Below are 24,000 nucleotides of genomic sequence, written 5' to 3'. Positions count from 1 at the left end.
GCAGAGGCGGCTGTTGGAGTTTATCCGAAGCTTTCCATGAGCGTGGCTCTTCACAACATCTATCCACCTATTTTTCCTTTCATTATCAACAGGGAACTTAAGTGGCGTTGCAGCGCAGCTGGAGTTCTTGCATCCAGGGAAGAGGCAGTTGCGGGTGGAGGGAGACATCCTGAAGCTAGCTAGCTAGCTGATGTAAGCTACAACTAGAGAGGGTACAATTTCTGGGGAAATTGTAGGGTGTGCTTGCTTGCGTCGGTTGCACAGGGGTCCGTTTTTGAATGACATTTTTACAACTGATATTTCTGTATATTTTATATAAAAATGCATACTTATTATTTATAAAGATGACATAGATTTAAAAGCATTTTTTTTTGCTGCTCATTTACAACTGAAAATACGAGGGAAGTGTAGAATGAAATAGATGTCTTATTTCCCCTGCAAGAGGCAGCCTCATCGTTGAATCAAAACGAATACATTTGGCAGACCGGTGTAAAAATGGACCTAATCTCTATGACTTAAACGTCATTTTAAGTTTTTCCCTTCTCGTGATATTTTCAGGCATGTAGCCTACTCATTGCATTCATTCATTAATAAAGAACCCCCTTTGAAGATTATTCTACGACGTTACCCGGCAGTAGAAGATGGAATCGCGATTCAAACAGTACCATCTGCTAACTGAAAATATGCCCCCCAAAACGTAAATAAGCTTGACATGTATTTAGTGGAAAATCGCTCATTCATAAAAAGCTCACTGGTAGCGATCATTGTCAGTAACAACGCAAAATGCGATATAGCCCTGTGTGGAGAAGCTGCCCCGGTAAATTGTACTACTACGGTACAGTACTAGACTACTGCTGTGTTCGTCTTGGTAGCGATTGCGTTGGTTGAATTGGATTTAACGTTCCGTTGTACGGTTTAAGATGAAATTAATTATTTTCATGAACAGATTGACAACGTTTAGGCTGTGGCAATGAAGTTCAGGTTAGTAGTTAGATAGACTTTTGATTTAAGTAAGGGGAGTGCCGAACATGTTCTGTCGCCGTTTGATTTCCTAAACAGCTGTGTAGTGTAGACGTTTGTGTAGTGCGTCTCACGTAAGCTACAGCGTTGCAGTGAGCTACACTGGTTTGAAACCACAGGTAATGGTAATTTCACCAACAAATCATTTACTAATGTCAGAATAAACCCTACAACGAAAATGTATATGTGAGGAATGTTTATTTTAACGATTGTAAACAGATAACGCTACATCATAGACCACTGTAGTATGTGTTGCCCGGGCAACACAGGCTAATGTCATGATGCTAATATTTCAGTGAAATAGTAGACTACTGTTTCCGAAAGTAGATGTACTTCCTTAATAATATCAGCTTATATTGTACATTACACATCACAATTGTGTGTCATATCACAAAGTAAAATGAGTAAATAGTTATCACCCTGGCCTCTTTGCTTCTGGCGTTCCTGCAGCTGCCTTGCAGTAAAGCTATAGTTAGCCTAGCTATCCCCCAAGTTAACAGATGCGAAACGAATGTTCTGCTACAGGTAGTCACGCGTGTTTTCGTGACGTTAGTGACGTAGTGACGTTAGTAACGTCAGTGACTGTGGCTAGCAAATTAGCCACCGTTAGCTTCACTTTTCGCCACAAAAACTTAACTTAAGCCCAAACCATGCAACGGAACGTAAATTCCAATAGAAGCAACGCAATCGCTACCAAGACGAACCTTTTGACACCGCCGTTGTGTATGTAGGCCAAATATTGACTGAGTTTTAGGGGGGCGAAAATAAACAATAATAAATAATATATATGTGAGAGAACAAAGGTTGTGCTCTCGCCGAAGGCTTGAGCACACCCAATAATAATATATATGTGAGAGAACAAAGGTTGTGCTCTCGCCGAAGGCTTGAGCACACCCAATAACAGTACAGCAGGAGGAGCCATTCAGTGATCTGACGTAGATGGGGCGAAATGACGTAGATAGGGCATTTTTTGGCTCCGCCCATTAAAACCTGATCTGAAAACGGAAGAGAAACTGTTCTTCGGTCTAACTCCACATTTCAGTGCGACAAAGTTTTAGCGCTTTGCACATGCTTTCAGGAACTCATTTCACACATATATAATGTACTTAGAAGCAAAACATGGAATTTACTTTACAGGATCTTTAAGGGTCTGAGTTAATGTGCCAAAAGGATTTGCAGTTGGTTGTGATATTGCAGAGACATTAAGCAATCGTATTTTCAGATTGTGAGTGAACGCCTCGAAAATCCGTGTCCAATCCGCTTCCTTTCTGCTCTGCTCATCCATCTCATCTTCAGCCATCCTCTCCACTCAGGTTTGGAGATGATGACTAAAACGATCAATTTTGTCATCCCAGTTCTCACTTCTCCTCTCTCGTCCTATTTTTTATAGTCTCACCCCATCTCTGTCTTTGCCCCATCCCTTTCTCTACTATTCCCTCTCCTCTTCTTTTCTCTAATCTTCATCCTTCTGTTATCATCCCTCTTTCCTCTCTTTTCAGTGATATAGTCCTTCAGGGCAAACTGAGTTAATTGTCGGTCTAATTTGCCAATCCACCAGGGCCCTCTATATCTTTTAATTTACACAATTATTGAAAATATTATTACTTAATTACCACTCGTAACCTCGGTTATGGTGTCGTGTAGAGGGAACAATCCACACAGCTCTGAGGACTGACCTCCATTAAAAATCTCTAATGGGCTTTCAACATGGCTGCAAGAAAGTCTCTTCTCGTAATTCACTAGGAGAGTCTATGGAAGTGCATGCATGTGTGTGTGTGTGTACTCTGTCTGTGTGTTTTGAATGTGTGTGACCCCCCTATGTGTGTATTGGATTGTAAAGAAATCTTTAAAGTCTGGTATTTATTTATGCTGTTTCTGAGCTGTGAAATGTATTTTCCAAAACATTGTTTAACCTGGGTAAGTCATGGCCAGTCCCTGGTCACCACCAGACTTCTCCAAGCCCTCATCTGAACCTCATGTCAAGGTCATCCACATGCATTCGTACAGTTCATGCAAATGAGCGAGTCTGCCGGCTGTCTCTCTGTGTTCGGCTACTTTGGCCTGTAGGACCATGATAATCATCTTTCTCCTGCCACAGTCAGTAGACTCATCTGGACAGGGGAATATGTCCCTCCCTCCTTCCCTCCCTCTGTCTGTCTGTGTCTGTCTGTGTCTGTCTGTGTCTGTTTGTCTGTCTGTGTCTGTGTCTGTCTGTGTTTGTCTGTCGGCACTATGCATAAATGTTTTTTCACTTCATCATGGATATATTCCACAGTTTGGTCCTCTGCACTATAAATACATTGGTAGTTGCGTCTCTTTCTCTCTCTGCCCCCTCCCCTGTCCCTCTCTGAATGGCAAATCTGTTCAACGGTATTCCATCACAACGGAGCAGCAGAGCATCTGCATTTCAAATGCTAAACTCGGAATCCGTGTCCTCCTCCTGTTCCTACCTTTTCATACAGTAGCCTTCTCTTCTCCCTTGTTCCTCTTCCCCCCTCCGCCTCTCCTCCCACCTCCTCCTCTCCTCCCACCTCCTCCTCTCCTCCCACCTCCTCCTCTCTCGTTTTCGCTGTTGTCCCGAGCACGCAATATATCACATCACACACAGAGAGGCGTCTCTGTCTCATAACATGGTATTAGGCTGCCTCAATCAAACACACACACACACACACTTGTGAGTGTGTGCAGGTTCGTCTGTTGGAGGTGACCCCCGTCAGTCAGGAGCGGGATGCCATATGCCCACCTGATCTGTAGGGCAGGCAGAGTTGTGTGTGTGTGTGTGTGTGTGTGTGTGTGTGCATGCGTGAGCGTGTGAGAGTGTGTGTGAGAGATTCAAGCTGCCACCTCTTCTATTGGCCTGCCCACCTATTCTCTTGGGGTCTCATTATAAGCATGGCATTCAGACAGACAAGCAGGCAACTGAGACAATTGATGTTATTTTTATGCAGCTTTTACCCGCTTATCTGTACCAGGGTTAGCTTTTAAAAGTGTTTGTGTGTGTGTTCACCTTTCTATGTGTGCATGTTTGTCTTTGTACACCTGTCAGTTGACAGCCTGAGGTGGTGGAGTCTTCTCCAGCTGTGCTCATCACACTTCTGGGTGTGTGTGTGCGTGTGCGCGTGTGGCTGTGTGCATGTGCGTGCGTGTGCTAAACTCCAACATTGATCAGCATGTGTATCTACAGATACAGAGTGTGCCCTGAGGTGCTGCCACACATCTGATACCAAGATTCAATATGGGGATCGCAAAATATACAAGAGCCCTAGGCTGTGTGTGTGTGTGTGGCGTCCTGGTGACAGGTCCATAAAGCTGCCTTAGTGCCAACTCAGCTGCTCTTGAGAGGAGCGGACACTCAGTCAATACAGCCCCCTCCCTCCCTCCCCTCTCCCTGTAGTAAGGTGGCTGTTGTGCTGGGGAGCTCCTGTAGCAGCAGATTCAATATTCTGCTGCTACAGGGGGGGGGGGGGGGGGGGGGGGGGGGGAGGGAGGGAGGGAGGGAGGGAGGGAGGGAGGGAGAGAGAGAGAGAGAGAGAGAGAGAGAGAGAGAGAGAGAGAGAGAGAGAGAGAGAGAGAGAGAGAGAGAGAGAGAGAGAGAGAGAGAGAGAGAGAGAGAGAGAGAGAGAGAGAGAGAGGGAGGGAGGGAGGGAGGGAGGGAGGGAGGGAGGGAGGGAGTGAAACATGGAGGGAATAAGAGAGAAAGAAAGGTTGAGATGCAAAGGTAGGGAGTGATATAGAGAAAGTAGAGGGGGAGAGAGAGTGAAAGAAAGGAATAAAGAGAGAGACTTTTGGTTCGGTCCAAATGACATCCCCTATGTTCCACATACATGTGTTACAATGTTGTCCATGCCTAGCAAGAGAGGTGTGTGTGCTTGTGAATGTGTTTGTTTGTGCGCATGGCGGGGTTCTGCAGGTAGTTGGGATTCATGTATATGTATTTGTCTGAGTAGTGTGTGTGTGTGTGTGTGTGTGTGTGAGTGTGTGTATATATAGTACCGGTGTGTGTGAATATGTGTGTGGTGCGTGTGTGTGTGTGCATGTGTGTGTTTGCATATATAAGATTGTTCTGTATTTATATATACTGCAGTCCAGGGTATTAGAGACCAGGCCAAGTCAGTCTGGAGCCCAGCGGTGGAGTGTGTGTGTCTGTCTGTGTGTGCCTGTGTGTGTGTGTCTTTGTTTGTTTATTGGTCTGGAGGGCAGTGAGAGGGTAAGGAGTTCACTTATATAATTACTGAAAACAATACTGTCAATATGTGATATGCACTATCATGCAATGTCTGGAGGTGAACAGTGCTTAGTAGGCTTGTCTTCTGGGTGTGACTGTGTATGTGCGCATTAGTGTGTGTGTTTTTACAATTCGCTGTCATGGGCTTATAGCCTGGTAACAAACTCATTTGCACGTGAGTTCATAAAGTCTTCATCTTAACTTTAAGACAAGCTCCTAGTGTACAGAATCAGAATCAGTTTATTCGCCAAGTAACTTTGCACAAACAAGGAATTTACTATGGCAGGAAGGTGCATACGGTAAACATGTACTTTTAAATATAATATGTAGAAAATATAAAAAGTTGAAAATTAACAACAGTATCTAAATGATTCTAGCCAATAGTATACCATGTAAACAATTAAATATAAAAATGTTAAATAAGATGTAAGTGCAAAAATTGTGCAATGTGCAGTAAAGGCCTACTGTACTGGCATAAATGTACTGTAGAGTTGTGATGTGATAAGCTAGCCAACCAGGACTGTCCCGAGCTGAGAGTGACTTCTGGTCCAGTACAGTAGCTGTTGGGAGCTGATAAGACCTGGCTAATGGATCCAGAGCTTCCTCATCATTCATCGTCAGGCTCTGGGACGAGAGCAGAGCTACTCATCTTTAATCATCCACAATCATCCCGCTTTCATTCTACAAGTATTAATGAGATGAGGTTAATGTCTGCTTCTCCTGTTGGCTCAACAGTGAAAACTTTGCCGACTTTCTCAGCACCCCCCTCCTCACCCATACTCCTCTCTTTACCTCCTTTTTCTCTCTTATCCTCTCGTTTTTTTTTACGGCATCTCTCTCTCTTTCTGTCTCTCATTATCATTCCCTAATTCTCTCATCTCTTTCTTCCTTTCTCTCATCACCATTCAGAATCTGTCCTTCTCCATGCTTTCCTCTTGACCCATCTGTCCTCTCTCCTCTCTCTTTCTCTCTCTTTCTCTCTCTTTCCATCTCTCTTTCTACCTCTATCTCTTTCTTTCTGTCTTTCTTTCTTTCTGTCTCTCTCTCCCCAACCAGTAACATCAGTCAGACTAATCTGCTAACAGTCAGCTTCCACTGTGATACACAGGTGGAAAGGGTTATGATCAGAATCAGAATGGGTTTTTATTGCCATTTACAGTTTTTCACAATTGCTAAAACACATTTCTTGAAACAGTCATGTCACAATCTTCAAGCACTATTTACAAAACCTCTGAATCCTCTTGCAAAATGAAACTTTCGCCTCAAAACAGATTTACCTGTGCTCAAAATCAAACACTGCTCTCAAATCATAAACAAAGTGATCAAAATTATATACACTATCAAGCAGTCAGTAAACAATACACCAAAAAATAGAAAACACATTGTTCAAAACATAGTTCTCAGGGAGAAGTACATTTTAACGTAATTTCAAAACAAATTTCATAATTATCCGTCATTGTCTTTTGATGAACAACAACATGTTCTATCATAGTAGCTCAAAATTGATCAGAAATTACTACTCTGCTCTTTGCAATTTTTTTGCTCTTTCTCCTCCTTGTACCCCTATACAGTACTGTACCCTGCATCTCAATACTCACAACTCACTCTTGTTCTTTGTTGATATGAACCTGCAACCAGTCAAAATCTATTGAGCAGTCAGTACTGTTACTGTAACAAATGGAAAGCACAATGTTCAGGGCCATACAATGTGTTCATTGTACAGTATACAGCCTACAGTGCACTGTACTACAGTGTACGGGTCAGATGGCTGAGCGGTTAGGGAATCGGGCTAGTAATCAGAAGGTAGTTGCAGAAGGTTCGACTCCTGGACGTGAAACACAACGTTGTGTCCTTGGGCAAGGCACTTCACCCTACTTGCCTCAGGGGGAATGTCCCTGTACTTACTGTAAGTCGCTCTGGATAAGAGCGTCTGCTAAATGACTAAATGTCATAAATGACAATACTACAGTAAAAGGGACAAAAATCAAAGGAGTAAACATGTGATCAATGTGCTTCTTCTTGTCTTTGGGCTGGGTTAGGCCAGAGCACTTTGTCGACATCACAATATTTTCCCACCTTCAACAACCTGTATGCTCTCTGAACTGGCTTATATTGGTTGTGTCACATCATTTGAAACAAGTGAAATCAATTTTGAGTGGTTGTGTTTAGTCAATGACATGTTTTCTCTATTTGTGTTTGATTGTTGCCATTTGTGTTTACCAGTATGGATGACATGTGCATTAGAGTGCAGAATGTGTTTTAAAAATGAGAATGTGTTTAGAGTGTTGCTGAAAATTCTAAGTGAGATCTGCAAATTGTGTTTTACCATGTGGAATGGTTTAAGGTATGACAACAGACAGGCACAATTAGCTACATGAGTTCAGGCAACTGAGAACTTTGTTCAGCCAATGAGTTTTAGTTTTTTTAGCAATTGAGAAAAACTGTAAGTAAACACAAACACAGAATTGACTGTGGCAGGAAGGTGCATACAATGAACAAATTATTCATTATTAATCTTAATTTTTTCTTTTTTTACGTAAGTAGAAAAAGCAGAATTTATACAATTCTAAAGTCTAATACTAAAGAGCTAAACATGTCCTAAAGAGCTAAACAATATACTAAAGAGCTAAACAATGGAGATATAAAATAGATATAAATATAAAATATAGAATATGAAATGTTACAAAGTTACAAGATGAAATCGGGCAGCATAGTGCAAAATGAATTATACAAAATGTGGTGAATTATAAATATGGATAAAGTGTTCTCAGTGCGAGTCCTTGGCATATGTATATATGATGATATCATATGTACATATATATATATATATATGTATAATGGGTGTTTGTATATGTATTAGTGTTCTGTATTTATGTATACAGCAGGCCAGGGTGTTAAAGACCAGGCCAAGTTAACTGTGGAGCCCAGCGGTGGTGTGTGTGAGTGGTGGTGTGTGTATGCTGTAGTGTGCAAGCGTGTGTGTGTGTCACACCTACAGAGACACACACAGAGGCATTCAGCCCTGCTCCGGAAGGGCCGTTTGTTTAAATCCTGCATGTGTCTTGCAAAGATTTCAGAGAGTGTGTGTGCGTGTATGTATGTTTATGTGTGTGTGTCCTAGCTGTAGCCAGGCAGAAACACTGAGTTCACAAACACGGCATGATGTAATGAGGATAGAGATGGCTGCCAGAACACAAGGTAACAGTATCTATCACACACACATGCCCCCACCCCCCCTCCGGCTGTGTGTGTGTGTGTTGGTTGAGAGCGAAAACATTGATGTATTGTCCCAGTCCGGCGTTGTAATAGCATCCTTCCTGTTGATGCGTCGTGATCAGAGCCGGCTCATGATTCACGTGTTAACACGGGTGGATTAGCGTCCGATGTCCCAAACGCCGCCAGAGCACATACGTGACACCGTCATCGCAACCGCTCGCTAACCGCATTGTCACCGCAACCAGGAGCAACTCGTCTGGGAGGAAGAAGATGAGCATCTTTGGAATACTGGCACCGAGCCAGCACCTGGCGCACTTGCACCACACACACACACAGTGCTGTCGCTGTGGGGGGCCGTGTAGTGGATTCCTCCATAGGGGACGTGGCTTCAGACCAAGCCTGCTTTTCTTCACTAAACGAAGCCATTTTGTACAGCTCCTCAACAGTGGTAGAGACCCCTGCTGTGGCCTCCCATCTGTTACACACACACACACACACACACCAGCTGAGGACACTCAGCCTTGATCTGCATCCAAGCCGTCAGAGCCATGTTTGTGATGTCTTTGTTTGTAAACCACCAACAGTGCAGTGCATCAACCTCCCCTCGCCCCCCCCCCACACACACACACACACACTTAAACGCACGCAAGCACACACAAAAGCACAGTCAGACAAATTGATGCAAACACACACAGACACACAAATGCATTCATACACACACACACACTCACCATCAGATCCAGACACTGAACATCAGCCACTTCACAGACAATTGAACTCAAACATCTGAGTGTGTGTGTGTGTGCGGTTGAAGATCTCCTCCTCTCCCACCCAGATATCCCCCAGTCCAGCTGGAACAGAGGCCCATACACCCCTGACCTCTCTCTCTGTGGGATAGTCAGCTTAGAACTAGGTCCTAGTGTGTGTGTGTGTGGAAGTGTGTGGATGAGGGTGTGTGTCCATGTGCATGTGTGCCCGTGTGCATCAGAGTGTGTGTGTGTGTCACTCCCAGGAGAAACAGACTTGGAGCACACAAGGAAATCTATCCTTGCTACCCTGCAAAGGAGTCAGGCTCTCTATTCAGAACTGCAAGAGAAGAAGGGTTCTTAGTTTGAAAAATTGACCATGATGCACACCCTGGAGTAGGTCTCGACAATGATACACAGGAGTAGGTCTCGACAATGATACACAGGAGTAGGTCTAGAACATGATACACAGGAGTAGGTCTCGACAATGATACACAGGAGTAGGTCTAGAACATGATACACAGGAGTAGGTCTAGAACATGATACACAGGAGTAGGTCTAGAACATGATACATAGGAGTAGGTCTAGAACATGATACACAGGAGTAGGTCTAGAACATGATACACAGGAGTAGGTCTAGAACATGATACAGTACACTGTAGTAGTGAAGGATGTGATGTGAATGTGAATGTGAATGTGCATCTTACTGTAAGTACCCTTGAATTCGATAGGAAACGAGAAATATAATGAAACGATCATTTAATACATAACTATTTGATTTAGTATAGCTTTTTTCCACTTAGCCAGTCAAGCATGTGCATCTGCCCCAGCCCCTTCTCTGCAGCCTCTTTCAGCCCCAAAGCCCTCAGCCTCCAACCTCCAGGCCCTAACCTCCTACACCTTCCAAACATCAGCCCCCACACCTCAGCCTCCTCCAACCCCCGTCTACTCCATCCCCCAGCCTCCTAAAGTCTTCATCTTCCCCCAGCCTCTCCCCTGCTCTGGCTGATGGGTGGAAGTTTTCTCTTTCTCTCAGGATGCACTGTTGATGATGTGTTTTCCGTTAGAGAACATATGATGGGAGAGATGATTACGGTCTGCTCTGCCTAGCCTAGCTCCGCTCCGCTCTCTGCCTTGCGCATCTCTCTCCTCCACTGCTTCACACACACACCTTATACACACATTATACAAACACACACACACATACACACTCTCTCTGTAGGACATTTTTCAGCCCGTTGGTTCCATCCAGTCATGGAGAAAAGATGTTAGCAGAGTTCTGAAACCATTAGAATGACAAAGTGTGCAGCTGAATGTAAAAACATTGCCTTCCGTATTTGGCTTCCCTCCCCGCCGACATCGTCATGGTTATCAGGGAGCTCTGCAGATGAATGTGTGCAAAAGGTAAAGTGTGCGTCGCCGTGAAGACAAGGCCCCGGGTCCTGATTGGTTTATTCTAGTGTGTGAATTAATGTTTTCCGAGATAAGGAAGCCATTGTGAGTCTGCATGAAGTGATGCTCCACAGCACTGCAGACGGGTTGATGCTCCCCACACACAAGGAGCCGGGAGGAGGAGGAGGAGTATGGGGGGGAGTAGATGAGGAGGAAAGGGAGGAGGAGAAAGGGGATGAGGGGGGGGAGAAGGTGGAGGAGGATGAGGGAGAGGGAGAGGAGGAGAACGGGGAGAAGGAGGTGGAAGGTGAGGAGAAGGGAGAGGAGGTGGAGGTGGAAGATGAGGAGAAGGGAGAGGAGGGGGAGTGGGGAAGCACGTACAGCTGTTTGGGGGATGAATGAAACTCATTGGACGTCCAGACTGTTTACTTGTTTGTTGTGTAGAATAAGGACGGTCCTAGCCACGGCTGAAATGCTGAGACAGACACTCCAATGCAGTCTTATTAAATCTGACTAATGTGTCTGGTTGTGTGTGGAGCTTTAATGAAGCTGATCTGATGCTTTCAGAAAGATTTGTGAACTCCTTTAGGTATTTGGGGAAATGTTGGGAAAATCATGTTTATTTGCAAAAAACGACTCCCAGATCGTTTCTGAGATGTCTGAATGTTAATGAGGGTGCATCCCACTAGAATCTTAATTAGGAAGAAACCAAAGTTGGATGGAAAGAGAGAAGAGATAGAGTATTTGTTTACATAATTTGACATCATTATCTTCATTTTGCCATCCATAATCATTTGTGATTTATTGGGAATCTGAGTTTGCTTTGGCAATATTTCAAGTGTTAAAAAAAACCCTGATTTAAAACAATTCAACGATATGACGTTTACGCATTTAGTTGAAATTGAGAGATTTCGAGATAAAAAGAGAGGAAGGTAGATAGTTGTCGATAATAGAAATAAAGATGCCCTGAGTCCTCCTATCACCACGTCCACTAACACGTCCCAGGAAGTCTGTGTCCTCCCCCGGTCACGGTGCACCTGCTGGATCCCTGCAGCTCTACAGCTTCAGGTTCTCCTTCAAACCCGTCTCTGCCCACCGTGTGCTTTCAAACCCTTCAGGGCCCCACTCAATTTCCTACTCCACGTTTGGAGCGAGAGCCGTAGCATCTCTGGCTCTGCGTACCTTTTAGCTAATGGGTTTTACTATGTTAACTTCCCTGGGGGGGGGTTAGGGTTAGGGTTAGGGCTAAACCTAACCCTAACCGTAGTTTCCCAAAACAGGGCAGAAATGTTAAAACAAGAGGCAGACAGACAGACATGCAGAGAGACATGCAGAGAGACAGACAGACGGATACACAAACAGGCGGACAAGGCGGACAAGGCGGTCAGGCGGGCAGGCGGGCAGGCGGGCGGGCAGGCGGGCAGGCGGGCAGGCAGGCAGGCGGGCGGTCAGGCAGGCGGGCGGGTGGGCGGGCAGGCAGGCAGGCGGGCAGGCGGGCGTGTGGGCGGGCAGGCAGGCAGGCAGGCCCATGGTTACCTGGGGCTGCTATCGGTAATGATTTTGACAATCAATAGCCTCCTTTGATCGCCACTTGACCCAGATGATAACGAGACGGCAAAACTGTTTGCTTATTCAGTGAGAGGAGGCCGGCGGGATCAAAAACAAGAGAATGAGCCAATCAATTGCTTTATAACCTCTGAAAAGAAACCCCCCGCTCCATTAAAGACATTGATCAGATGCTGGGGGGCCATCAGCTCAATGTAGCACTTAACTAGTGTAAACACTCTTGTTCTCTCCTGTCCTCTCATCTTCTCCGTCCTCTACTGTCCTCTCCTTCTCTCCTCCTCTCCTCTCCTGTCCTCTACTCTCCTCTGTTCTTCTCTTCTCTACTCTCCTCTCTTCTTCTCATGTCCTGTCCTCTCCTCTCCTCCCATCTTCTCTCGTCCTCTACTCTCCTCTCTTCTTCACTCCTCCTCTACTCTCCTCCCATCCCCTCCCCTCTTCATCTCCTCTCTTCGGATAAAGGCTGATCATGACTCTGCTGGCAACAGTTTGTAATTGTTTCATAATCTACTCAAAATCAAATGTCATGTCAATATACAGTTTTCGCGATTGCTAACACACACAAATGGTATGTGTAAGCTATCCTCACAAAACGATTTTGCCAATTCCCAGCAGAAAGATCATGTACCCAGTCTTTAAACACAATTTACCCTTTTTGACACATTACTCAGGTTCATTCACACTGCTTTGCAAAAGTCTAAACACACCTCTCACTTGAAGACACAATTATCACCCTTATGTCATTTAGAAAACATTGCTGTTTGATAAGTAAACTCAAACCAGCGCAATTCAAACACCCTTAACAACCAATTATCCATGTGTAAGCACTAACAAGCAAAAATACTCAACAAGCAATCAGGGGTTTGGAATGAATACAAAGGTAAGCTCATCTGTACTTTGAAATCATGGATGCAAATATCAGAGGAAGAGGCAGAATCGTCAGAAACTCATGAGGTGGAACATATCTAAAATTCAGGGACACGTTATAGTCAATGGTTCATGAAAATCTTTTTCTAAAAGTGTTTTCAATTCCTCCCAGCAGTGTGTAAAGGGTATTCAGAAGGTAGAAATGTTTTGAGGGCTTGGTGTGTATTTTGAATGCAAAGTTTGGTTTCTACGACAGATAATATGGTTTTGACTACAGTGTTTGATTTTGGGTCAAAAGTCAAGGGTTTGGCCAAACAGTGTAAGTATGAAGATGTGTGTTTAGAGTTTGGAGAAAACACAGTACACATTCAAGAAATGTGTCTTAGCAATTGAGAAAAACTGTAATAAACACGACAGAGCATTCATTAGACACTACATCAAAAACGTTTTAAACAGAGTTCCCAGGGTTAGTTACAGAAAAAAAGGTGTTTACTATATTCTAACACAAGAACATTAAAATAACCTAATTTGAGTCGATTTTCAGTGGTGGGTATAATTTGAACCTTTACTGTAGAAATGATAACAGGTATGTAACAATCTACTGTAATGTACACACGTTCTAATGTACACATAATAGCTGTTTGTTACACAAACATATATATTTTAGCACCCATGCATCCATTGACTGCAGTGCACTGCATGATTGGTCAGAGTCTGGTGGATTACTGTATCATACTGTGCAACAGTACAGTGACTGTAAGAAGACATTCTGACAATATTGTAGAAAATAGTATAAATTACTGTATGCTACAGATGGCTCTCACACACACACACCATTCTGTAATCACCTTTTTCAAAATTAGGTTTGGTTTCTGTCCTACTACACTTTCTTTCGTACTGTGTAAAACTGTATTCACAACCACAAATGCTTACAGTAAAAAAATGTTAGGTTTCAATCTTGTTTTCGTGTCATGAATTTTTCATCCTCTCTGCCATTTACTTTCAATCTTGTACAGGAATGTACATAGAAGCTCATGAAAGAAGAGCTTTAGGTTTTGAATAACTGTGTATATGATATATCCAAAAATGTAATATAATGGTAAAAGTGTTTGCAACATGAGACATGTTTGTGATATTTTGAATGCAGTGCTTCATTTTGTAAGAGAAGTGAGGCATTTTGCATTTTGTGTGTGCAATTCTTGGATTTGTGTTGCGACGATTCGCTATGTCCGTCACCGAATACGTTCCCTCCCTGTGTGCAGGACAGCAACGAGACGCTGAGACGGACAATTGCAGCAACACTTCGGTTGTATTTTTGGGTTCAGAGGAGCCAGAACACTAGCAGGCACACTGCCATACTAGGATTTCCAAAGCGGTAAAAATAAACACTTCACGTCAAAACAAAAGTTATTACAAACAATCGGTGAAACACAGGCGGTCCCTCAACCGCAGTCTTACGAGTCTTTCTCTGGCTCCACTCTCCTCCCTTCCTTCACCTAATCGGGACCTTTTTAAAGAAAGCACAATCAATCATATGCGTTTCACCTGGTTACTCGATAATACCAATTAAGTGTCCTTGGGCCTACCTCCCAGGAGAGGGTGCCCCCGAACCCTGGATTCCACCTGACCCCTCACAGTGTGTTAAGTTTTGGAAAAAACAGGACAAGTAAAAAAAATGTGTGCAAGCATTTAAAAAAAACTGTAAAGTGCAACATATGTTTTAGTGAGGTTAGGGTTTTGCAGAGTTTGGAGTTTTGAGTGGATTCGAATTGTAAATGGCGTCTGTCTATCTAACCAGCTGAACTTGTTCAAGGTTTTGATTGATTCAACAAATGGGTTTTTGAACACAGAGCATTTTTGTTCAGAAAATGGGGTTGAGTGTTTTAGCAATTCTGAGAAACGGTATGGTCTGTATGTGTATTATGGTCTGGATGGGAGGGCTCAGAGCTGCAGCAGAGCTGCTACATGCATCGCATACCCTCATTCTCTATTATACATACGCTCATATACACACACACTCACACACACAATATACACATACAGGCACACCAGCACGCTCACACACACTCGCACACGCTCACACATACTGACACACACACACACACAAGCACCAAATTCACAAAGAGACACACAAGAACAAGCATTCCACACACACACACCGCGCACACACACACACATCCCCTACAGCCCAGCTTAGTCCAGGTGCCCAGTTGGGAGAGAAAGAGGGGTGGGGGTGTCTCCGGTGGAGGTTTAACTAATTACCCAGCAGGCCTCAGGCTCCAGCATCACACCTCCTCTGTTTCAGCCCTGCCGCTTCTAGAACCCACACGGAACGCTGGCGAGGGGACTGTCTCCATGGCAACCCCCCTATGCTCAGCATCACACCTTGACTGCCGCCTGAAACCCCTCAACATCAGAAACTTGATTGAAAGGAACGAGAAACGCCTGACTACGAACGCTGGTGCTTAGAGTCGGCCTCCATCTTCATTCTCTTCCCCGCCTCCCTCAGAGTTAGTCTGAACTCACGACAGACAGGAAGTTTGATCTGACTGAGAGGATGTTAGGTTGTGAGTTAGATCCCCGGTTAGGTTTTGATGATGGGGTGAGAGAGAGGTCAGAGAGAGAGAGAGAGAGAGAGAGAGAGAGAGAGAGAGAGAGAGAGAGAGAGAGAGAGAGAGAGAGAGAGAGAGAGAGAGAGAGAGAGAAAAAGACAAAGTGATTAAGAGTGGGACAGAGAATGTTAGAAAGAGAGTGAGTAAGTGAAAGAGAGAGAGAGAGAGAGAGAGAGAGAGAGAGAGAGAGAGCAAGATAAAACGACGGGCAGACAGAGGTGAAAGATGAAGCAGTGAGATGGGCTGCAGACCTTACTGTGGTATTTGTAAGTCAGATTAGCTCAGTTTGAGAAGGGAGTGTGTTACTCTGCTCTCCTATCGCAGCAGCTACACAGACCTGCTCACCAGAGCATCCACAGAACACACACTCACATAAAAGCTTAATTTTCCTGTCACTCACACGAATACACTCACACAAACTAGCTGGTTTTCTGGCTATCTGGCAGAAAGGCTTGTTGGCAGACTGGCTGGCTGGCTGACTCACTGGCTGTTTTGAGTGTCATTTTATGTTGGACCACTTACTCCCTGGGCTAGCCGTTCTGGCAACCGGCAAACACACACACATACACACACACATACACACACAGTGTGTGCTGCCATTAGTTGGGTACCGGCAAGAAACATTTTGCACCCTCTCCTGAAGTGTTACTGCCAATGAAAATTTTACTCAGAGCCCATTTAGAGGACATAAACTCTGCAGCATCAGGGCAGAGCATACACACACACTTACACACTGACACAGATCACACACACACACAGACTCACACACCCACACACAGACACACACACAGATCACACCACACACAAAGACTCACACACACACGGACACACACACAGTTCACACCACACACACACATTCCGACGTACACACGCAGACTGACACACACAATTCATACATGCACACACACTCACATACAAAGTGCCTGCGCACTGCAGCATGCAACACAGGAACACATGGATAACTGATGCAACCAGGCGGAAAATTATTACTCAGATCTTAAAGACCATAAAATGAGTGAATTTAAGTTTCCTTTCATGGGCTTTTCCCTGCTCTCTTTCACATGTAAACACAACAACAACTTGATAGACGGACTGTGAGATCACACGCACATACTCACCCACATGTGCACACGCACACTTATGCACACACACACACACATACCCATGTACGCACACGTACACGCTCACAGACACGCGCGCCCTCACATTCACACACACACATACACACCAAAAATCTCGAGGGTTTGATTTCTTTTAAGTTTTGCAGCAGAATACTAATTTGCAGATGAGAAGTGCGCACGCTGCCGAAGTGGAAGAGGATGGAGGGTTCACTGTGTCGCTCCACATTCCTCCTAAACACGCACTTGCACACACACACACACACACACACACACACACACACACACCCCTCCCTGGGCCTTCTGTGTTGAAGTGTCCCTTTGAAGAGAGTTAATAGGACCTAATCATGGCAGCACAGTATGCTAATGCTCTGTCCGAGTGTATATGTTATCTCTGCGACTCGCTCCGAGGAGCACGCCAAGGGGGCCGGAGGTGTGTGTGTGCGTGCGTGCGTGCGAGAATGCGCGTCTAAGTGTGTGTGCGTGCGCGTGCGGGTGTGAGAATGTGCGTCTAAGTGTGTGTGTGTGCGCGTGCGTGTGTTTGGGTGTGTGTCGGGAGCAAGGTGGTGTTGGAGATACGGGCCCGACCACAGGTGCACAGCTGAAGCCATGGAAGTCCGGGGAGGGGGTTGGGGGGTGAAGGTGGGCAGGGTGGCGGGGCGGTGGGACTGAGAGTCCATCCTCCCGTTTAGGAGAATATGAAGAATGCGTGTTACGTAAATGGGTGTGTGTGCCTGTGTAAGGGGTGTGTATATGTGTGTGAAGAGTTGGTGTATTTGTGTGTGTGCGTGAGGGGGATGTGTTTGAGTGTGTGTGAGAGGGGTGTTTGTGTGTGAGTGAGGGGCGTGTGTGTGTGTGTGTGTGTGTGTGAGGGGTGTGTTTGAGTGTGTGTGTGTGTGAGGGGCGTGTGTGTGTGTGAGGGGTGTGTTTGAGTGTGTGTGTGTGTGTGTGTGTAAGGAGCATGCGTGTGTGTGTGTGAGGGGCGTGTGTGTGTGAGGAGACTCTGCCCTATCCCTTCTGCTCCTGCTTGACATGAATGATAGCTTTCATTTGCATGGTAAAGCTGCTGCTCTGCCCTCCAAAGACAGATGAGGGTCCATCTCCCGCTCCACACAGGGTCCACCCTCCTTTCCTCCTTTCCCCACTCCCTCCCTTTCTGATTCCCATTCCTCCCTTCCACCCTCTCTCCCTTTTTGCATTGAACCCTCCACCTCTTCACCCCCTCTCTCCCTCGCTCCACTCTCAATAAAAATGGTGCTAGTTAGGCCCAATTTAGCTTCAGGGGAACCCTTGGTAAAACCATTTTGAAGACACTTGATGGTTTCAGGTAGAACTATTTAATCAATAACAGTTCTCCCTCTGCAGCTCCCTACTGTTGAACCCTTTTATCTGAGAAGACAGCCTATCTCTCTCCCCTCCATCTCTCTCTCCCCTCCCTCTCTCCCTCCCTCTCTCCCCCCTCCCTCTTTGTCGTCCTGCACACAATGTAGAAAACGAAATTAAGTAGGGGGCCAAGGAGATAAGAATTTCCATAACATACAATTTCCTCGTCATCTCTCTCCCTTTCTCTTTCCCTCTCCCTGTTTCTCTCTCTCCATTACTATCGCTCTCTCTCTCTCTGTTGCTTTCTTTCTATCTTTCTTTCCATGAACCGAATGCTACTTCATCGCGCTTGGTGCTTGTGGTGAATAGGGATGCCCCCCCCAATCACACACACACTTGTCAATAGAACAACAGGAAATCACCAACTACTGCTTTTTATAGAAAGGGTTGTGTAACACAAGGACCGCTATAGATTTTACTGCTGGACATGTTCAATACACCTGTTGTATCGCAAATATCACAGCGTAGAGTAGAGTGAAGTAAGCTACAGCAGAATAAAACAGAGCCGGGCAGACTCTGGATATCTCATCTGAGGTATTTTGTTAGGGATGACTTGCGATTGCCTCCAAGATGTTTTCCCAGAGTTGAAACACTGAACATGGATTTACATTTAACTTCTATGTCATGGTGTCACTGTTAAGTGTGTTGTGTGTGTGCTGTAAACTTGTGGAGAACACACACACTCATACAGACACACAGACACAAAGCTATTTACTGTAACAGCCTTGTCATGGCAAATGTGTGTGTGCTGCTGTCCGACTGACATAACTACTCACGCATCTTTTATACATCACAACCCTCTCAAGCAAACCGTGTGTGTGCACACATGTGCATGTCTGTGTGTGTGTGTGTGTGTGTGTGTGTGCATGCTCATGTGTGAGAGGAGGTCTGGTTTCAAACATTACATCCATTACAGCTCTCTTAACTAAACTCATCAGAACTGTCCCTCTTAGCACCAGGCCTGTAGAGCAGCTCTCTGAGGGCCTTATGTAATTAATACTCTCACTTTAGACATTATCACAGCACTCCTGTGTGTGTGTGTGTGTGTGTGTGTGTGTGTGTGTATGCGTGTGTGCTTGTGTGTGTGCGCATGCGTGTGTGTTAGACCGCTCTTGCTTTGTTCAGCTCGCATTCGCGTCCAGAAAACTCAAAGTCTTCGCGTTTAAAGCAGATTAATAGTGGATTTGAATTCTTTCTTTCATTAAATGTATTGTTATAATCTTGGGGGGCGCATTACAGTCAGTCTACAATGATGTCAGGCTGGCTTTGAACCATATTCCAAGGGTTGGTCTTTGTGTAATCAGCATTCAGATAAATAAAAGATTCTAATGATTTCATCATTGGGGATCAAGTGGGGATTAGTGAAGAGCCAGAGTAAAGCATGTACAATCAGTTTCATATATTTCCTGTAAGTCACATCTATCCAATTCTCTGACAGTAGTGAACTCATGTTAAACATTCCAACCAGCAGTCTCTAAAATGTTCTTCTCTCTCTCTCTCTCTCTCTCTCTCTCTCTCTCTCTCTCTCTCTCTCTCTCTCTCTCTCTCTCTCTCTCTCTCTCTCTCTCTCTCTCTCTCTCTCTCTCTCTCTCTCTTTCTCTCTCTCTAGCTCTCCTCACCACAAGGCCTCCCAAAGTTCTATTTCCTGCAGAAGGACAAGCCAGTCTGATCGACGTCCAACCAGGTAAAACCACGCATATCCTCTCCTCTCTTCTCCTCTGTTTTCCTCTCTTCCCCTCTCCTCTCTACCCTCTTCTTTCCTCTCCTCTACCCTCTACCCTCTCATCTACCCTCCTCTCTCCTCTCCTCTACCCTCTACCCTCTCCTCTCTACCCTCTCCTCTCCTCTACCCTCTACCCTCTTCTCTCCTCTCCCCCTCTCCTCTCTTCTGTTCGGACTCGCGGTGGGTGCGTGTGTCGTAATCTTCTCTCCCATCCCGCTCTACTGTACTGTGCTTTGCAGTGCTCTGCTCAACTTATCGACTGGACGATGTTTTACTGTACTCGACGGCTTGGTTCTACTGTGTTGTCCAGCGTACTGGCTGGCTGAGTCAAGCCCATTAAAAGGGTTGTTGCTGCAAACATGCCTGAGGCTACATCTCCCCTGCATTAATCTGAGCTTAATAGAGAGGGGGGCACACACACACTCAAAGAGAGAGAGAGACAGAGAGACAGAGAAAGAGAGAGAAGCAGAAAAAAACACAGCAAGTGATTCGACCCCTGGTTTGCATGGTTAATTACCTGCTTGTACAACCCTCAGGGGCAGTTTTCTCTTCCCAAAAACCCTGGGCTTTGGTACAGACCCACACACACACTCACACACTACCTGCCTCCATGTCCTGGAGTAATGTCTGTACCAGCACACACCCCTGCACCCACAGCACGCAGCTAATTAAATCAGCCTGATGAGTGAGATGGGATGACTGACTCCTGTGTGTGAGAGCATGCCGCTATCCTGAACCTAGAGCGAAGAGAACGTAGAGCGAAGCAACCTGATACGTCCACTCTCTGAGTGTGTTACCACACACAAGCACATTCACTTACACATACACACAACCGCATTTCAACACGCACACACACATGCAGTCACACACAAACAAAGTGTTTCTCTATAGCTCTGGTTCTCACAGGAAGGAGAGTGTCAGGTTGGGGAGCATTGGAGGAGAAGGTAGAGGAGGAGGGGGGGAGGAGGAGGAGATGCGAGGAGAGTGTAGGAGAGGGGCTCTAGAGTCGAGGACAGGTGGATGTAGGGCTGGATGTGGGGGTGTAGGAGAGGGGGTGGTTGTGGGGGGGGGGGTGCACAGTTTTAAACTGTCGAGCAGCTAAATTACAGCCCATTATTCTGCATGCACATCGTCACGCCGACACAGGAGACAGCAAGGAGGGATGGAGACTCCCAACTCCCGCGGTTGTCCCCGTCCTCTCCTCCTCTCTCTCCTCCTCCCTGCCCCCCTCCTCCTCCTCCTCCTCCTCCTCTCTCTCCTCCTCTCTGCCTCCCCCTCATCCTCCTCCTCTCCCTCCTCCTCCCTGCCTCCCCCCTCCTCCTCTCCCTCCTCCTCTTTCTCCTCTCTCTCCTCCTCCCTCCCTCCTCCTCCTCCTCCTCTCTTTCCTCCTCCCTGCCCCCCTCCTCCTCCTCCTCTCTCTCCTCCTCTCTGCCTCCCCCTCATCCTCCTCCTCTCTCTCCTCCCTCCCTCCTCCTCCTCCTCTCTCTCCTCCTCCCTGCCTCCCCCCTCCTCCTCCTCCTCTCCCTCCTCCTCCTCCTCTCTCTCCTCCTCCCTGCCTCCCTCCTCCTCCTCTCTCTCCTCCTCCCTGCCTCCCCTCTCCTCCCCTTCTGGGTGCGCCCCTTACCAAACAGCTGGCAGAAGGGGGAGAGAGAGTGAGACAGACGGATAGTGAGAAAGCCATATCTCTCTCCCCCTCTCTCTCTTTCCCCCTTGCCACCGCCCCATCCCTCCATCCCCGTAACCCTTCCTCACCCCACCCCCCTCCCACCCCCTGTCTGTCTGGTTATTAGCTGTCTGGAATGACAGAGAGGCACTCAGCCCCAACCATGTTCAAATGAGCTGTGTGTGTCGTGTTAAATAAATCCTCTGTACCACCAACACCCCAACACACACACACATACAGCCCAAGCCTCTGTCATAACCCCCCGGAATAACCTTCTCAAGCGCCCATGCTCCATCCTGGATTTCCTGTCTGGTTCCATCCAGACCAATCAAGACTTACTGAGAGCAATGGAGATGGTGTGTGTATGTGTGTGTCTGTGTCATGTTTGTGTGTCGGTTGGTGGGCGGGGGGGAGCGGGGGGGGGGGGGGGGCGAGTCTCATAAATGTTTGTGCACCGATGTGCTGTAGGTAACATATAATATACTGATGCAACAGTCCCCCAACCCCCCCGCCTGAACACCCCCACCACCGCCCCTGAACACAAGGCTAATCCAGATCAATCTGGATCCCAAAGGACAGCTGTTATAATTGATACTCGGCAGCACAACTACAGGGATCCAGAATTGATTCTACCCGGTCTGATGTGAAGAAACACTTTCATGTTTAATCTAGGAACACATCTTAAACACAGAGAGACAGAGAGGGAGAGAGGGAGGTACTGTAGAGAAAGTCAACCTGAGAGAATGAAAGACAGAGTGCGAGAGAGAGACACACACACACACGTAGGACAAACCTTGGGTGTTGCTGCAGTAATGGCTTTCTCAAGGATCTGGACTTCCTATGAGACTTTGTTTCTCACAGACACACATAGTCAGACACACACACACACACACAATCAGACACACACACACAGTCAGACACACACACACGGTCAGGCACATACACGTTATCAGTATATCTTCCTCTCTCTCACTTATACCCAAAATGGGCCCTCCGCTTATATAAGTGTTTGTCAAGAACGGCAGACTGGATATCTCTCCCATACAGTACCACTGCAGCATAGAGAAGAACATGTGAACATGTTGAACAAAAGTTGAACATGAAGTAAACTTGGGTACACACACACACACTACATGATTGATACAGGCTAAATGATTGAAATTGAAAGTAATATCCTGACCTGTAAAATAAGGGTTATGGTTAGATTTGTTAACAACAAAAAAATACAGGTTTGTTTACAGGTGTCAATAACATCATTTTATTATTAATCTCATGGTGTATACCCCACTCTCACACACAGAGACACACCTACACTCACCCACCCATCCACATATACACACACCCACATACACATACACACACTCTGCAGAGAAACCTGCAGCAAGGCAGGATTGGTAATTAATAGTTACAGGGTAGTGTTGCCTTGGTGAGACCTGATTGAGGTGTGTGTGTGTGTGTGTGAGTGTGTGTGTGTGTGCCAAACCATTAGACCGCAGCTGTCAGATCGAGTTAGCTGTCGCTACGCTAAGTAGAGAGGAAGATTTAATAACCCAATGGAAATCAGCTCCCGTCATACCCCTACACACCCATCACACACACACACACACCTCCTACACCAGGAAGGACTATTATTAGCATGGGGTGCCTGATTAGCTGCCACTGTCTGAGAGGGCTGACACCTCAGAGGTCTAGCGCTGTGGCTAACGCTAATGCTGCCTAAGACAGGACTCTTGGTCTCCTGGTAGAAGCTTAGACCTGGTGCACAGGAGACCCAGGTCCTATTTCCTGTAGCATTCGTTTTTTGTGTGCAGTACTGGTAGCAGTGTCTACATTGTATGTGTCCCATTAGTCCATAAACATTAGATTTGGATATCCTATATAAAGACATGGATTTTAATATCACCGGAGTAGCACCTATTGGTCTAGAGGTCAATATAGACTTAAAACCCTTGTCATCCACATGTTGGTTACCTGTGCTGCAGTACCAAGTGACATACTGTACCAACCTTCTGTCTACAGAATTTGTAACAATAAAGTTCCCGTTTGATTGCTGTTTTTTGTTGTTGTGGTTGAGTTGAAGTAACAATGTAACATTATCATTAGACTGCAGCTAACAAGACCATGATCAGAAATGGCTGAGATACAGAGCCAACCAGAACATAATACACATGTTATACATCATGACTCATGATAGCCATGTATAGGCCACACTCCAAATCTGTATTATGTCTTCGGTGGGGCTTAGGAAATGGTGACTATGAACTACTTTGAAAGCTGACATGCAGTAACACAGGGGGGGAGAAAGAGAGTGAGGAGGGAAGGGTGAGGTGGGGGGTCTGTTTTGGCTGTTCAGAACCAGAACCTAACATCTGCTGTCTGGTGTCTTTCTTCCTTTCTTGGAAGCTTCCTTCTCTCTCTCTCTCTCTCTCTCTCTCTCTCTCTCTCTCTCTCTCTCTCTCTCTCTCTCTCTCT

The 24,000-nt window shown here is 45.8% G+C and overlaps 1 protein-coding gene across 1 annotated transcript in view; it reads left to right on the top strand.

Moving 5' to 3' along the window:
• Positions 1-24,000, top strand: part of il1rapl2 (interleukin 1 receptor accessory protein-like 2) — a 141,548-nt gene that overhangs the window by 95,799 nt on the left and 21,749 nt on the right. Inside the window, exon 5 of the mRNA XM_062476309.1 lies at positions 19,752-19,826. Coding sequence (XP_062332293.1) covers positions 19,752-19,826 — 75 coding nt within the window. The remainder of the gene's footprint in view (positions 1-19,751; positions 19,827-24,000) is intronic.

Source organism: Osmerus eperlanus, chromosome 13 (genome assembly GCF_963692335.1).
Source record: "Osmerus eperlanus chromosome 13, fOsmEpe2.1, whole genome shotgun sequence".
In the NCBI taxonomy this organism is placed as follows: Eukaryota; Metazoa; Chordata; class Actinopteri; order Osmeriformes; family Osmeridae; genus Osmerus; species Osmerus eperlanus.
Note: the sequence above shows the minus strand (reverse complement) of the source record. Positions and strands in the feature narration are given on the sequence as shown.